Source organism: Panulirus ornatus, chromosome 66, assembly GCF_036320965.1.
Source record: "Panulirus ornatus isolate Po-2019 chromosome 66, ASM3632096v1, whole genome shotgun sequence".
Classification (NCBI taxonomy): domain Eukaryota; kingdom Metazoa; phylum Arthropoda; class Malacostraca; order Decapoda; family Palinuridae; genus Panulirus; species Panulirus ornatus.
The window spans coordinates 5,735,989-5,751,184 of NC_092289.1; the positions used below are offsets into that span (position 1 = coordinate 5,735,989).

General features: G+C 40.7%; 1 protein-coding gene across 7 annotated transcripts in view; it reads right to left on the reverse strand.

The window, feature by feature from the left end:
- LOC139746857 (uncharacterized) overlaps positions 1-15,196 on the reverse strand; it is a 456,577-nt gene that overhangs the window by 90,620 nt on the left and 350,761 nt on the right. For all 7 annotated transcript variants that reach the window (XM_071658479.1, XM_071658480.1, XM_071658476.1 and 4 more), the window contains one exon: positions 13,445-13,555. In XM_071658479.1, coding sequence (XP_071514580.1) covers positions 13,445-13,555 — 111 coding nt within the window. The remainder of the gene's footprint in view (positions 1-13,444; positions 13,556-15,196) is intronic.

Genomic DNA, 15,196 nt, shown 5'->3' on the forward strand with positions numbered 1-15,196 from the left:
ATATCATGTACAATGCAACATAACCAAAGCCCCTATCCAAAACCGGGCCCAGCAGAGCTTTTTGTGGTTTGCCCTAAAAATCTATCTAAATACAAATGATTTTCTACTCTTACTTTGATTATACTCAGAGAATAAAAGGTTTTGTTATCATAAACTGTCATATATTACTTCACAAAAACAGGGAGACAGAGCGACAAAATCGAGATGGATGAATGACTGAAAAATGAACAGAAAATGCTTACTGTGAACTTGACTAAATGTCTAATCATTTGTAGGAAACAATACCAACACAATTCTTTCTTAAGTAAACATTTGAAATAGAAGCAACCAACACAAAAAAATTAATTTGAAGAGAAACAACCAACAAAAAAAAAATTATGTTAAATCTAATGGAAATAAATCCAACCATAATGACAATAGTGTAATTGGCTAACCCTTGTTACAAGGTCAATGACCTCTAGTTGATCTTCAAAGATCATTATAAAGATCATCTTTCTAATCTTTCATACTCTTGTTAAATTACTGTTAAACATAATGTAAATAAGTCTATACTTAAAGTAACAAAAGTGATTCTGAAGGTACTAGAAATATTCATTAAAAGTGAAAAGAAAGTATTCTATAATAACCATATATGGCATCCTCAGCTAGCCTGCCACTTTGGTGCCAAACCCAACACATAGCAAATTTAGGACTTTTAAATTTCGTGCATGAATGATTGGCTTTAAAAGTGTGTCTAAATACAGGAGTTTAAAGGATCATCATATCTTAAAAGACTTACCTTACCAGTATTTAATGGTAACTTAATGGTCTGTTAATGGGTGGAAATTGCAGATTCACATTAAAAAGATGTAACTTCACATAGGTCTTAGGCAGGGGGGGGAACTGATACACAACAAGGTTCTCATGGTAAAGAAAGTGTTGGGGAAACCCTTTGGGGAGGAATGTGTTGGAAAGAAATGAGATTATCAGAGAGAAAGGGGAAGGATGCTGAAGAAAGTTGAATGTGTAAGGAAAACAAGAAGGCGTTACAAAGTGGGAAGGGTATTGGGAAGGAGATTAATGCTGGGAAAGCAATTCAGTGTTCAGAGGTAGCACCTATGAGTACCTATACACAGGTTTTGCTTGAATGGTGGGGCCACATGTAGCAATCATAGAGGAGAGGTTTGAGGAAGAAGGAAAAAGGGTGTTTCAGAGGGAGTAATTAAGGGAAAGTGAAGGGGTATTTGGAAGAAAAACAACTGTTAAGGGGGGGGGGGATGAATTCAGAGAGGGGAAAGAATGTGGACAGGGAGGAGAGTTTTCTGTAGGGATGAGGGTGTGGAATCGGGAGGAAAGTCTTTCTGGGATGGGGAGGTGGGAAGGGAGGTTGGAGTTGGTGAAGGGAGGGAGTCCTGAGAAGGGAGAGTGTTGAGGAGGGAGGAGATTAATCAAATGAATAATTATCACTCCAATTATAAAAGTTGTTTGACCCTTGAGTTTGCAGTTCATTGTCTTCCCATGAGGACTTATGACACCTTTTATATTTTTCAATGAATCATTTTTTGCAATTCCCTTCACATATGTCTACCACCTTTCTCATGAACTAATAATGCAGGCAATAATTACAGTGTATAGGCATAAATTTCATTCATAATTAAACAAATAAACATGTCCAACCCATGTGCTTACCATTCACTATCTTCAACTCATCCTCATACACTACCGCCTTAATATTCCATGCAAAAAGGACCAAGAAACTGAGAATCTTAATTGTATACAGTGAAGTTCAAAGGCTTCCCATATATATCTTTCGGTTTAGGGAATGGTGGCCCCGAATAACACACAGATAAAACCCTAAAAGTCTCCTTTTATCTATATCTATTTACTATACTTTGTTGCTGTCTCCTGCATTAGCGAGGTAGAGCAAGGAAACAGACAAAAGAATGGCCCAACCCACCCACATACACATGTATATACATAAACGCCCACACACGCACATATACACCTACATTTCAACATATACATATATATACATACACAGACATATACATACATACACATGTACATATTCATACATGCTGCCTTCATCCATTCCTGACGCAACCCCAACACACATGAAATGGCACCCCCTCCCCCCGCATGCATGCAAGGTAGTGCTAGGAAAAGACAATAAAGGCCACATTCGTTCACACTCAGTCTCTAGCTGTCATGTTAATGCATCAAAACCACAGCTCCTTTTCCACATCCAGGCCACAGAAAACTTTCCATTGTTTACCCGAAATGCTTCACATGCCCTGGTTCAATCCACTGACAGCATGTCGACCCCGGTATACCACAATGTTCCAATTCACTCTATTCCTTGCACACCTTTCACCCTCCTCTATGTTCAAGCCCTGATCGCTCAAAATCTTTTTCACTCCATCCCTCCACCTCCAATTTGGTCACCCACTTCTCCTCATTCCCTCCACCTCTGACACATATATCATCTTGGTCAATCTTTCCTCACTCATTCTCCCCATGTGACCAAACCACTTCAATACACCCTCATCTGCTTTCTCAACCACACTCTTTTTATTACAACACATCTCTCTTACCTTTCATTACCTTTCATTACTTACTTGATCAAACCACCTCACACAACATACTGTCCTCAAATATTTCATCTCCAACACATCCACCCTCCTCCGCACAACCTATGCTTCACAACCATATAACATTGTTGGAACCACTATTCCTTCAAACACACTCATTTTTACTCTCTGAGATAATGGTCTCACCTTCCACAATGCTCCCAGAACCTTCGCCCTCTCCCCAACCCGGTGATTCACTTCTGCTTCCATGGTTCCGTCTGCTGCCAGATCCACTCCCAGATATCTAAAACACTTCACTTCCTCCGGTTTTTCCCCATTCAAACTTACCTCCCAATTTACTCATCCCTCAGCCCTACTGTACCTAATAACCTTGCTCTTATTTACATTAACTCTCAGCTTTCTTCTTTCACACACTTTACCAAACTCAGTCACCAGCTTCTGCAGTTTCTAACATGAATCACCCATCAGTGCTGTATCATCAGTGAACAACAACTGACTCACTTCCCAAGCCCTCTCATCCACAACGGACTGCATACTTGCCCCTCTCTCTAAAACTCTTGCATTCACTTCCCTAACAACCCCATCCATAAACAAATTAAGCAACTATGGAGACATCACGCACCACTGCCCCAAACCGACACTCACTGGGAACAAATCACTTTCCTCTCCATCTACTTGTACACATGCCTTATATTCTCGATAAAAACTTTTCACTACTTCTAGCAACTTACCTCCCACACAATATACTCTTAAATACCTTCCACAGAGCATCTCTATTAACTTTATCATATACCTTCTCCAGATCAATGAATACTACATACATATCCATTTGTTTTTCAAAGTATTTCTCACATACATTCTTCAAAGAAAACACCTGATCTACACATCCCCACCACTTCTGAAACCACACAGCTCTTCCCCAATCTGATGCTCTGCACATGTCGTCACCCTCTCAATCAATACCCTCTAATTTAATTTCCCATCAATACTCAACAAAATTATACCTCTGTAATTTGAACACTCTCCTTTATCCCCTTTGCCTTTGTAAAATGGCACTGAGCATGTATTCCGCCAATCCTCAGGCACTTCATTATGAACCATACATACATTGAATATCCTCAACAACCAGTCAACAACACAGTCACCCCCTCAAGCTCTAAAATATATCTAAAACATATATAATATGTACATAAAGTCAGGAAAGAATATCATTCATCAACATACTCGGAATTAACAGAAAAAAGTTGGCAGTAGAACTAGAATTGCTATGTATCATGAATGCCTGGACTGACTTGAGATCAAGACACTACTCTTACAATTGGTAAACGATATGGTAAATAGCATTTTTCATACATTTTCTCCACATCATTCTATACAGTATGTTCTTCCCTAAAGCTAAAGTTAATAACTTTATATTATTATAATAATGATTAATGAGTGTTTCCCACGTCAGCGAGGTAGCACCAGGAAACCAAGGAATGGCCCACCCACTTACATATACATTTATTTCATATCTATTTATCTATTATACTAAATCATTGCTTCCCATGTTAGCGAGGTAGCGCCAGGAAAATAGACAAAAAAAGGCCACATTCGTTCACAGGCAGTCTCTAACTGTCATGTGTACATAATGTGCCGAAACCACATCTCCCTTTCCACATCCAGGCCCCACAGACCTTTCCATGGTTTACCTCAGATGCTTCACATGTCCTGGTTCAGTCCATTGACAGCACTTCAACCCCAGTATACATCATTCCTATCTACCCCATTCCTTGCACGACTTTCTCCCTCCTGTATGTTCATGCCCCGATTGCTCAAAATCTTTTTCAATTCATCCTTCCACCTCCAATTTGGTTTCCCACTTCTCTTTGTTCCCTCCACCACTGACACATATACCCTCTTTGTCAATCTTTCTTCACTCATTCTCTCTATATATCCAAACCATTTCAGCACACCCTCTTCTGCTCTCTCAACCACAATCTTTCTATTTCCAAACATCTCTCCTACACTTTCATTACTTACTTGATCAAACCACCTCACACCAAATATTGTCCTCAAACATCTAATTTCCAAAACATCCACCCTCCTTCGTACAACCCTGTTTATAGCCCATGCCTTGCAACCATATAACATTGATGGAACTACTATTCCTTCAAGCATGCTAGTTTTGCTCTCTAGGATAACATTCTCTCCTTCCACACAGTCCTCATCCCTCCATCCTTCCAACTCCAATTCAGTCTACCCTCCTCAATGTATACAATGATATATATATATATATATATATATATATATATATATATATATATATATATATATATATATTTTTTTTTTTTATACTTTGTCGCTGTCTCCCGCGTTTGCGAGGTAGCGCAAGGAAACAGACGAAAGAAATGGCCCAACCCCCCCCATACACATGTATATACATACGTCCACACACGCAAATATACATACCTACATATATATATATTTTTTTTTTTTTTTTTTTTTGCCGGTCTCCCGCGTTTGCGAGGTAGCGCAAGGAAACAGACGAAAGACATGGCCCAACCCCCCCCCCCCATACACATGTATATACATACGTCCACACACGCAAATATACATACCTACACAGCTTTCCATGGTTTACCCCAGACGCTTCACATGCCCTGATTCAATCCACTGACAGCACGTCAACCCCGGTATACCACATCGATCCAATTCACTCTATTCCTTGCCCTCCTTTCACCCTCCTGCATGTTCAGGCCCCGATCACACAAAATCTTTTTCACTCCATCTTTCCACCTCAAATTTGGTCTCCCACTTCTCCTCGTTCCCTCCACCTCCGACACATATATCCTCTTGGTCAATCTTTCCTCACTCATTCTCTCCATGTGCCCAAACCATTTCAAAACACCCTCTTCTGCTCTCTCAACGACACTCTTTTTATTTCCACACATCTCTCTTACCCTTACGTTACTTACTCGATCAAACCACCTCACACCACACATTGTCCTCAAACATCTCATTTCCAGCACATCCATCCTCCTGCGCACAACTCTATCCATAGCCCACGCCTCGCAACCATACAACATTGTTGGAACCACTATTCCCTCAAACATACCCATTTTTGCTTTCCGAGATAATGTTCTCGACTTCCACACATTCTTCAAGGCTCCCAGGATTTTCGCCCCCTCCCCCACCCTACGATCCACTTCCGCTTCCATGGTTCCATCCGCTGCCAGATCCACTCCCAGATATCTAAAACACTTTACTTCCTCCAGTTTTTCTCCATTCAAACTTACCTCCCAATTGACTTGACCCTCAACCCTACTGTACCTAATTACCTTGCTCTTATTCACATTTACTCTTAACTTTCTTCTTTCACACACTTTACCAAACTCAGTCACCAGCTTCTGCAGTTTCTCACATGAATCAGCCACCAGCACTGTATCATCAGCGAACAACAACTGACTCACTTCCCAAGCTCTCTCATCCCCAACAGACTTCATACTTGCCCCTCTTTCCAAAACTCTTGCATTCACTTCCCTAACAACCCCATCCATAAACAAATTAAACAACCATGGAGACATCACACACCCCTGCTGCAAACATACATTCACTGAGAACCAGTCACTTTCCTCTCTTCCTACACGTACACATGCCTTACATCCTCGATAAAAACTTTTCACTGCTTCTAACAGCTTGCCTCCCACACCATATATTCTTAAGACCTTCCACAGAGCATCTCTATCAACTCTATCATATGCCTTCTCCAGATCCATAAATGCTACACACAAATCCATTTGCTTTTCTAAGTATTTCTCACATACATTCTTCAAAGGAAACACCTGATCCACACATCCTCTACCACTTCTGAAACCACACTGCTCTTCCCCAATCTGATGCTCTGTACATGCCTTCACCCTCTCAATCAATACCCTCCCATATAATTTACCAGGAATACTCAACAGACTTATACCTCTGTAATTTGAGCACTCACTCTTATCCCCTTTGCCTTTGTACAATGGCACTATGCACGCATTCTGCCAATCATCAGGCACCTCACCATGAGTCATACATACATTAAATAACCTTACCAACCAGTCAATAATACAGTCACCCCCTTTTTTAATAAATTCCACTGCAATACCATCCATACCTGCTGCCTTGCCGGCTTTCATCTTCCGCAAAGCTTTTACTACCTCTTCTCTGTTTTTTATTATTTTTTTATTATACTTTGTCGCTGTCTCCCGCGTTTGCGAGGTAGCACAAGGAAACAGACGAAAGAAATGGCCCAACCCCCCCCCCCCATACACATGTATATACATACGTCCACACACGCAAATATACATACCTACACAGCTTTCCATGGTTTACCCCAGACGCTTCACATGCCTTGATTCAATCCACTGACAGCACGTCAACCCCGGTATACCACATCGCTCCAATTCACTCTATTCCTTGCCCTCCTTTCACCCTCCTGCATGTTCAGGCCCCGATCACACAAAATCTTTTTCACTCCATCTTTCCACCTCCAATTTGGTCTCCCTCTTCTCCTCGTTCCCTCCACCTCCGACACATATATCCTCTTGGTCAATCTTTCCTCACTCATTCTCTCCATGTGCCCAAACCACTTCCAAAACACCCTCTTCTGCTCTCTCAACCACGCTCTTTTTATTTCCACACATCTCTCTTACCCTTACGTTACTCACTCGATCAAACCACCTCACACCACACATTGTCCTCAAACATCTCATTTCCAGCACATCCATCCTCCTGCGCACAACTCTATCCATAGCCCACGCCTCGCAACCATACAACATTGTTGGAACCACTATTCCTTCAAACATACCCATTTTTGCTTTCCGAGATAATGTTCTCGACTTCCACACATTCTTCAAGGCCCCCATAATTTTCGCCCCCTCCCCCACCCTATGATCCACTTCCGCTTCCATGTTTCCATCCGCTGCCAGATCCACTCCCAGATATCTAAAACACTTCACTTCCTCCAGTTTTTCTCCATTCAAACTCACCTCCCAATTGACTTGACCCTCAACCCTACTGTACCTAATAACCTTGCTCTTATTCACATTTACTCTTAACTTTCTTCTTCCACACACTTTACCAAACTCAGTCACCAGCTTCTGCAGTTTCTCACATGAATCAGCCACCAGCGCTGTATCATCAGCGAACAACAACTGACTCACTTCCCAAGCTCTCTCATCCCCAACAGACTTCATACTTGCCCCTCTTTCCAAAACTCTTGCATTTACCTCCCTAACAACCCCATCCATAAACAAATTAAACAACCATGGAGACATCATACACCCCTGCCGCAAACCTACATTCACTGAGAACCAATCACTTTCCTCTCTTCCTACACGTACACATGCCTTACATCCTCGATAAAAACTTTTCACTGCTTCTAACAACTTTCCTCCTACACCATATATTCTTAATACCTTCCACAGAGCATCTCTATCAACTCTATCATATGCCTTCTCCAGATCCATAAATGCTACATACAAATCCATTTGCTTTTCTAAGTATTTCTCACATACATTCTTCAAAGCAAACACCTGATCCACACATCCTCTACCACTTCTGAAACCACACTGCTCTTCCCCAATCTGATGCTCTGTACATGCCTTCACCCTCTCAATCAATACCCTCCCATATAATTTACCAGGAATACTCAACAAACTTATACCTCTGTAATTTGAGCACTCACTCTTATCCCCTTTGCCTTTGTACAATGGCACTATGCACGCATTCCGCCAATCCTCAGGCACCTCACCATGAGTCATACATACATTAAATAACCTTACCAACCAGTCAACAATACAGTCACCCCCTTTTTTAATAAATTCCACTGCAATACCATCCAAACCTGCTGCCTTGCCGGCTTTCATCTTCCGCAAAGCTTTCACTACCTCTTCTCTGTTTAAAAAATCATTTTCCCTAACCCTCTCACTTTGCACACCACCTCGACCAAAACACCCTATATCTGCCACTCTATCATCAAACACATTCAACAAACCTTCAAAATACTCACTCCATCTCCTTCTCACATCACCACTACTTGTTATCACCTCCCCATTTGCGCCCTTCACTGAAGTTCCCATTTGCTCCCTTGTCTTACGCACTTTATTTACCTCCTTCCAGAACATCTTTTTATTCTCCCTAAAATTTAATGATACTCTCTCACCCCAACTCTCATTTGCCCTTTTTTTCACCTCTTGCACCTTTCTCTTGACCTCCTGTCTCTTTCTTTTATACATCTCCCACTCAATTGCATTTTTTCCCTGCAAAAATCATCCAAATGCCTCTCTCTTCTCTTTCACTAATACTCTTACTTCTTCATCCCACCACTCACTACCCTTTCTAATCAACCCACCTCCCACTCTTCTCATGCCACAAGCATCTTTTGCGCAATCCATCACTGATTCCCTAAATACATCCCATTCCTCCCCACTCCCCTTACTTCCATTGCTCTCACCTTTTTCCATTCTGTACTCAGTCTCTCCTGGTACTTCCTCACACAGGTCTCCTTCCCAAGCTCACTTACTCTCACCACCCTCTTCACCCCAACATTCACTCTTCTTTTCCGAAAACCCATACAAATCTTCACCTTAGCCTCCACAAGATAATGATCAGACATCCCTCCAGTTGCACCTCTCAGCACATTAACATCCAAAAGTCTCTCTTTCGCACGCCTGTCAATTAACACGTAATCCAATAATGCTCTCTGGCCATCTCTCCTACTTACATAAGTATACTTATGTATATCGCGCTTTTTAAACCAGGTATTCCCAATCATCAGTCCTTTTTCAGCACATAAATCTACAAGCTCTTCACCATTTCCATTTACAACACTGAACACCCCATGTATACCAATTATTCCCTCAACTGCCACATTACTCACCTTTGCATTCAAATCACCCATCACTATAACCCGGTCTCGTGCATCAAAACCACTAACACACTCATTCAGCTGCTCCCAAAACACTTGCCTCTCATGATCTTTCTTCTCATGCCCGGGTGCATATGCACCAATAATCACCCACCTCTCTCCATCAACTTTCAGTTTTACCCATATTAATCGAGAATTTACTTTCTTACATTATATCACATACTCCCACAACTCCTGTTTCAGGAGTATTGCTACTCCTTCCCTTGCTCTTGTCCTCTCACTAACCCCTGACTTTACTCCCCAGACATTCCCATACCACTCTTCCCCTTCTCTGTTTACCAAATCATTTTCCCTAACCCTCTCACTTTGCACACCACCTCGACCAAAACACCCTATATCTGCCACTCTATCATCAAACACATTCAACAAAAATTTCTATATATATATATATATATATATATATATATATATATATATATATATATATATATATATATATACATACATATATATATATATATATATATTTTTTTTTTTTTTTTGCTTTGTCACTGTCTCCCGCGTTTGCGAGGTAGCGCAAGGAAACAGACAAAAGAAATGGCCCAACCCACCCTCATACACATGTATATACATACGTCCACACACGCAAATATACATACCTACACAGCTTTCCATGGTTTACCCCAGACGCTTCACATGCCTTGATTCAATCCACTGACAGCACGTCAACCCCGGTATACCACATCGCTCCAATTCACTCTATTCCTTGTCCTCCTTTCACCCTCCTGCATGTTCAGGCCCCGATCACACAAAATCTATTTCACTCCATCTTTCCACCTCCAATTTGGTCTCCCTCTTCTCCTCGTTCCCTCCACCTCCGACACATATATCCTCTTGGTCAATCTTTCCTCACTCATTCTCTCCATGTCCCCAAACCATTTCAAAACACCCTCTTCTGCTCTCTCAACCACGCTCTTTTTATTTCCACACATCTCTCTTACCCTTACGTTACTTACTCGATCAAACCACCTCACACCACACATGTCCTCAAACATCTCATTTCCAGCACATCCATCCTCCTGCGCACAACTCTATCCATAGCTCACGCCTCGCAACCATACAACATTGTTGGAACCACTATTCCTTCAAACATACCCATTTTTGCTTTCCGAGATAATGTTCTCGACTTCCACACATTCTTCAAGGCCCCCAGAATTTTCGCCCCCTCCCCCACCCTATGATCCACTTCCGCTTCCATGGTTCCATCCGCTGCCAGATCCACTCCCAGATATCTAAAACACTTCACTTCCTCCAGTTTTTCTCCATTCAAACTCACCTCCCAATTGACTTGACCCTCAACCCTACTGTACCTAATAACCTTGCTCTTATTCACATTTACTCTTAACTTTCTTCTTTCACACACTTTACCAAACTCAGTCACCAGCTTCTGCAGTTTCTCACATGAATCAGCCACCAGCGCTGTATCATCAGCGAACAACAACTGACTCACTTCCCAAGCTCTCTCATCCCCAACAGACTTCATACTTGCCCCTCTTTCCAAAACTCTTCCATTAACCTCCCTAACAACCCCATCCATAAACAAATTAAACAACCATGGAGACATCACACACCCCTGCCGCAAACCTACATTCACTGAGAACCAATCACTTTCCTCTCTTCCTACACGTACACATGCCTTACATCCTCAATAAAAACTTCTCACTGCTTCTAACAACTTGCCTCCCACACCATATATTCTTAATACCTTCCCCAGAGCATCTCTATCAACTCTATCATATGCCTTCTCCAGATCCATAAATGCTACATATAAATCCATTTGCTTTTCTAAGTATTTCTCACATACATTCTTCAACGCAAACACCTGATCCACACATCCTCTACCACTTCTGAAACCACACTGCTCTTCCCCAATCTGATGCTCTGTACATGCCTTCACCCTCTCAATCAATACCCTCCCATATAATTTACCAGGAATACTCAACAAACTTATACCTCTGTAATTTGAGCACTCACTCTTATCCCCTTTGTCTCTGTACAATGGCACTATGCACGCATTCCACCAATCCTCAGGCACCTCACCATGAGTCATACATACATTAAATAACCTTACCAACCAGTCAATCATACAGTCACCCACTTTTTTAATAAATTCCACTGCAATACCATCCAAACCTGCTTCCTTGCCGGCTTTCATCTTCCGCAAAGCTTTTACTACCTCTTCTCTGTTTACCAAATCATTTTCCCTAACCCTCTCACTTTGCACACCACCTCGACCAAAACACCCTATATCTGCCACTCTATCATCAAACACATTCAACAAACCTTCAAAATACTCACTCCATCTCCTTCTCACATCACCACTACTTGTTATCACCTCCCCATCTGCGCCCTTCACTGAAGTTCCCATTTGCTCCCTTGTCTTACACACTTTATTTACCTCCTTCCAGAACATCTTTTTATTCTCCCTAAAATTCATGATACTCTCTCACCCCAACTCTCATTTGCCCTCTTTTTCACCTCTTGCATCTTTCTCTTGACCTCCTGTCTCTTTCTTTTATACATCTCCCACTCAATTGCATTTTTTCCCTGCAAAAATCGTCCAAATGCCTCTCTCTTCTCTTTCACTAATAATCTTACTTCTTCATCCCACCACTCACTACCCTTTCTAATCAACCCACCTCCCACTCTTCTCATGCCACAAGCATCTTTTGCGCAATCCATCACTGATTCCCTAAATACATCCCATTCCTCCCCACTCCCATTACTTCCATTGTTCTCACTTTTTTCCATTCTGTACTCAGTCTCTCCTGGTACTTCCTCACACAAGTCTCCATCCCAAGCTCACTTACTCTCACCACCCTCTTCACCCCAACATTCACTCTTCTTTTCTGAAAACCCATACAAATCTTCACCTTAGCCTCCACAAGATAATGATCAGACATCCCTCCAGTTGCACCTCTCATATATATATATATATATATATATATATATATATATATATATATATATATATATATATATGACAGCTAGAGACTGAGTGTGAACGAATGTGGCCTTTGATGTCTTTTCCTAATGCCACCTTGCGTGCATGTGGGGGGAGGGGGCAGTGGCAGGGTGGCAGTGGGAATGGAGGAAGACAGCTTGTATGAATATGCACAAGTGTATATATATATGTATGTCTGTGTATGTATATATGTATACACTGAAATGTATAGACGTACGTGGGCGTCTATGTATATACATGTGTATGTGGGTGGGCTGGGCCATTCTTTCGTCTGTTTCCTTGTACTACCTCGCTAATGCGGGAGACAGCGGCAAAGTATAGAAAAAAAATATATATATATATATATATATATATATATATATATATATATATATATATATATATATATATATATATATATGGTTTGACAGATGATAAAAATAAGCTTGCCTATGCATATGGAAAACCGGGTGCACTACATCCATACACATATGTAGAAAGACGTGGATCACAGAGTGAAGAATCTGATTTATACTTACCTTTTCAATGTCTCTATTAGACAATGTTATACTTATATGGACTGTAATTTAAACAGCACAAAGGAATATATTCTCTATCAAAGCTATCAATTAATTTCCTATATAATGGCTGAGACATCAAAGTACTATACGATTACATGAGATACTTTGTTATCAAACTTTAACTTCTATCATAAATTCATGTGATCTTGAAATGGCATTCATTATCATGTAAGAAAAAACAACCAAAACATTACAACTGTATAAGTGAACAGACTTGAGATATGTCCTTGCTGTTATAACTGTTGTACAACAGATATCATGAGAGATGCTGTCAATGTGATCATGATATTAAAAAAAATGAAGATATGTCTAACAAAGGTGTTATATTACATAAAAACATGAATCATACCACGTACAGATTAACTAAAGGGACAATAATGCAAGGCATAGTCTGACTTACTGGGCTAGCTGGGTGGGAGCCACTTGGAGACAAAGGTTGTCCAAAAATATTTAAGCCAGAGTTGGCTAAGTGTGTGTCTACTGTTGTGCTGCTGTTATCTACAGTCATCCCCTGCAACCAAATATGTTATAAGTATTAAAAGATGTTATACAAAGTATGTATCAATAATATACATGTAACACATTTTCATACAAAAATGATACATTTCTGGATTCTTAAGAGTTTCCAATTACCAGGAAGGCAACTGGTGCCTTAATTAACATTCTACCTGCATTAGCAACAAACGTTCAGGTTTCATTTGGAAATGCACTCTTTAAATTTTTTGAGATAGGGACACTGGAGTAATGTCAAACATGAAAAAAGAAAATCTGCCTGCCCAATATTTTAGACTGACTAATGTTTAGCTAAAAATATATGGATTTTCCATGCTGATGATGTAAGCACTAATCTGACATTTAATACAGTACACCTTTCCCCTGCTTTGTGAAAATGCATGCACTGTACAGTGAATCTGCACAAAGTGGACCTAATAACATATTGGAAAAAGGGAAAAGCATTTTCAACATCCCTAAAAGTCCCCTTTTATTCATTCCATGAAAAAAAGTATAAGGAGTTCCCATTAAACAAGGTCAACTGGAACCCGACTCCATCCAGTTCACCGAGTTATCCGTTTAATTCTTACATGGCAGTACCAGCTGCAGTGTTCATATTCAATATACATGAAAGTGAAAAAAGATACGAAGAAATGAGCACTAGAATACATGTTCATAAAATCAATTGAATACCTTAGTGATGACCTGATTTGTAGCTGAGTAAGGGGTGGAGATAGGTGTAAGGTGTAGTTGACATGTTTGAAGCCTCCTGATAAGTGAAAACAGAACAAGTTTGTTTGTTTTTGTTCAACTTGGTTCCAGAATCTATTCTTATTTCATACACAGGCAGTGTTAGTGGTAAATAACTTGAATATACTGAAAACACACGAAAAATGTAAGATTTGCTGGATGAAAAACCTTTTCTATCCTATGTGGTGTCTTGGAAGTATGAGATACATTTCTTGGATATAGTATACTGGATATAACCCTGTCCAACTCCACTTATGGTAAGGAGGCAGTAGCCTATGTTCATCCTTTGCTAACAGTTCAGTGGTGTCTGTGACAACTGACTGGCTAATGAGGTCCACCCTTGGCCAATCAACAATCAACTCCAGTTTGATATCACCTACCTGACACTCATCAACAACTACAACAGAAGCTCACACTAAGGGAGAGAGAGAGAGAGAGAGAGAGAGAGAGAGAGAGAGAGAGAGAGAGAGAGAGAGAGAGAGAGAGAGAGAGAGAGGGGGGGGGGGGGGGGGGTTGCCTAGCCAAGGTACTAAAACCAGAAACATTTGCTCGTGGGACACTGTCTTGGAATGAAAAGATTTTTCAAACTTCAAAACCTACATTTCTATCTTGTCTGTCCTGTGAGCATGAGAGCACACATAAATGAATAAGGAAGGTTTGAGAAAAACTGTCAAATCTAGCGGTTGCTACCACTTAAACAAAGGACCAATCCGTCCTTGTATGGAGTATGCTCTCACATCCAGGTTGGTTCTACCTCTGTATCATTACCTGACAGGATTGAGTCAAAAGCAATCCAAATTATCAAATCTTTCAGGTTAATCTCAAAACTTGACCCACTTGCCCTGTGCTGCAATGTCAGTTCACTTTTCCTATTTTTTAAGTAATACTTTCATTTTTGCTCATTAAAGCT